We start from the raw sequence: 1,563 nt of genomic DNA, 5'->3' as shown, positions 1-1,563 counted from the left end.
AAAATGAAAATCTATCACGTACTGAGTTATTATCCGCTAGGCTCAGTGTCAGAAGCTTTAAATGGACTGTCTATTCAATGTGACATTTTTCTGAAACAGACATTATGTCCCTTTTTATAGATGAAGAAAGTGAAGCTGAAAAGAGGGTCTAACAACCGGCCCAAAGCCTCACAGCCATTTCTAATTGACACTCAAATCCTTGCTCTGAATTCAACGTACAAACTACCCCGGAGATTAAAAGCGCTGCGTGACGTCGGGCAATTCGCTAAACAGCTCTGAGTTTCGGTTTCCTGGCCATCGAGACGAGTACTGGCGCAAATCTGGCAGCACTGCCACCTCCCGCTGGTCAGTTTGTGGCCAAACCCCAAGTGGACCTCCCTCGGGCATTAGTCGGACCCAGCGCAGGCCGGGCTGGAGCCCAGGGAAGGGGCTGGGCCACCGCGCCTCAGCCCCCGCAGACGCGACGGTGAGAAACTCCGTGGGAGGAAGGAACGAAGCCCAGCCCATAGGTCATCGTGACCCAAAGGACGGAGGGCAGAATGACCAGCCCACGGCTTCACTTCCCAGGCAGCTGGACCAAGAATTCGGCTCACCTACGACCGGAGTTGGTGGCTGGCACCTCCCCTTCACTCTGCGTCTCAGTCTCCATCTTCTCCAGCAAACTTCTTTCACCGCCCTCACCCTTGACTCCGCCCCCGCGCCTTTGGATTGGTTAATGTTTTCTTATCTTCTATACGATTGGATGGATTGACCGCCCCGCCTCAACCTGAACAGTTTCGTGATATTATTGGTCTATTCAAATAACTAACCGTCATTGGTCGCCCCCAACACTGGCGGAAAAAGGGGGTGGGGGGAAGACCCAGCCCCGAGGCCTGCCGGGAGTTGTAGTTTCTCATCTTGGGATTCCACCAATCTTTGGGCACAAGTCAGAAATCCCCACCCCACGCTCAGATTTTTTCCAATATGTAAATCTCAGAATTAAAGAACTGGCGACGACGGGCGGCGCCCATGGCTCAGTGAGTAGAGCGCCGGCCGTATATACCAAGGGTGGTGGGTTCAAACCCAGCCCCAGCCAAACTGTAACAAAAAATAGCCGGGCCTTGTGGCAGGTGCCTGAATCTACCAAGGGCGACAAAATGAGACTCTCTGTCTCTTAAAAAAAAAAAAAAAAAGAACTAGTGATTTTGATAGTCCCTAAAATGTAAGACTCGTTTTCTGTCTTGACACAGAGATCCCTGAAAGAGAGACGCAGAGTGGCAACCAAGAAGCACATACTGTTGGATGTCTATAGTTCACAGCCTTCTTTCAGATATTCATACAGCATAGCGGTAGGTCTTTTCTACTTCATTCCACCTGTTCCCTTAGGACTTCCCAGAAAGCCCACAGATTTTGCCTCTCTGATGTGAACCATGGTACAAAAAGCTGCATAACTTTGTCCCTATCTGAGCTTTAATCCTCAATAATAAAAATAACCATAATTATGCTTGCCATCTCTACCTCACACACTTCTGGTGAGGATTAATTAAGACAACAGATGTAAACTTACAGCATTTCTTTCTTTCT

General features: G+C 49.1%; 1 protein-coding gene across 2 annotated transcripts in view; it reads right to left on the bottom strand.

Moving 5' to 3' along the window:
* ARHGAP19 (Rho GTPase activating protein 19) overlaps positions 1 to 671 on the bottom strand; it is a 66,485-nt gene extending 65,814 nt beyond the window's left edge. For both annotated transcript variants that reach the window (XM_003787302.2, XM_023511681.1), the window contains exon 1: positions 594 to 671. In XM_003787302.2, coding sequence (XP_003787350.1) covers positions 594 to 649 — 56 coding nt within the window. In that variant the 5' untranslated portion in view covers positions 650 to 671. The remainder of the gene's footprint in view (positions 1 to 593) is intronic.
* Between the last annotated feature and the right edge of the window lie 892 nt (positions 672 to 1,563).

This window comes from Otolemur garnettii, unplaced genomic scaffold, assembly GCF_000181295.1.
Source record: "Otolemur garnettii isolate 467f Iridium unplaced genomic scaffold, OtoGar3 scaffold00021, whole genome shotgun sequence".
In the NCBI taxonomy this organism is placed as follows: domain Eukaryota; kingdom Metazoa; phylum Chordata; class Mammalia; order Primates; family Galagidae; genus Otolemur; species Otolemur garnettii.
The sequence above is the reverse complement of the archived record's forward strand: the minus strand, read 5'-3'. Positions and strand labels throughout refer to the sequence as shown.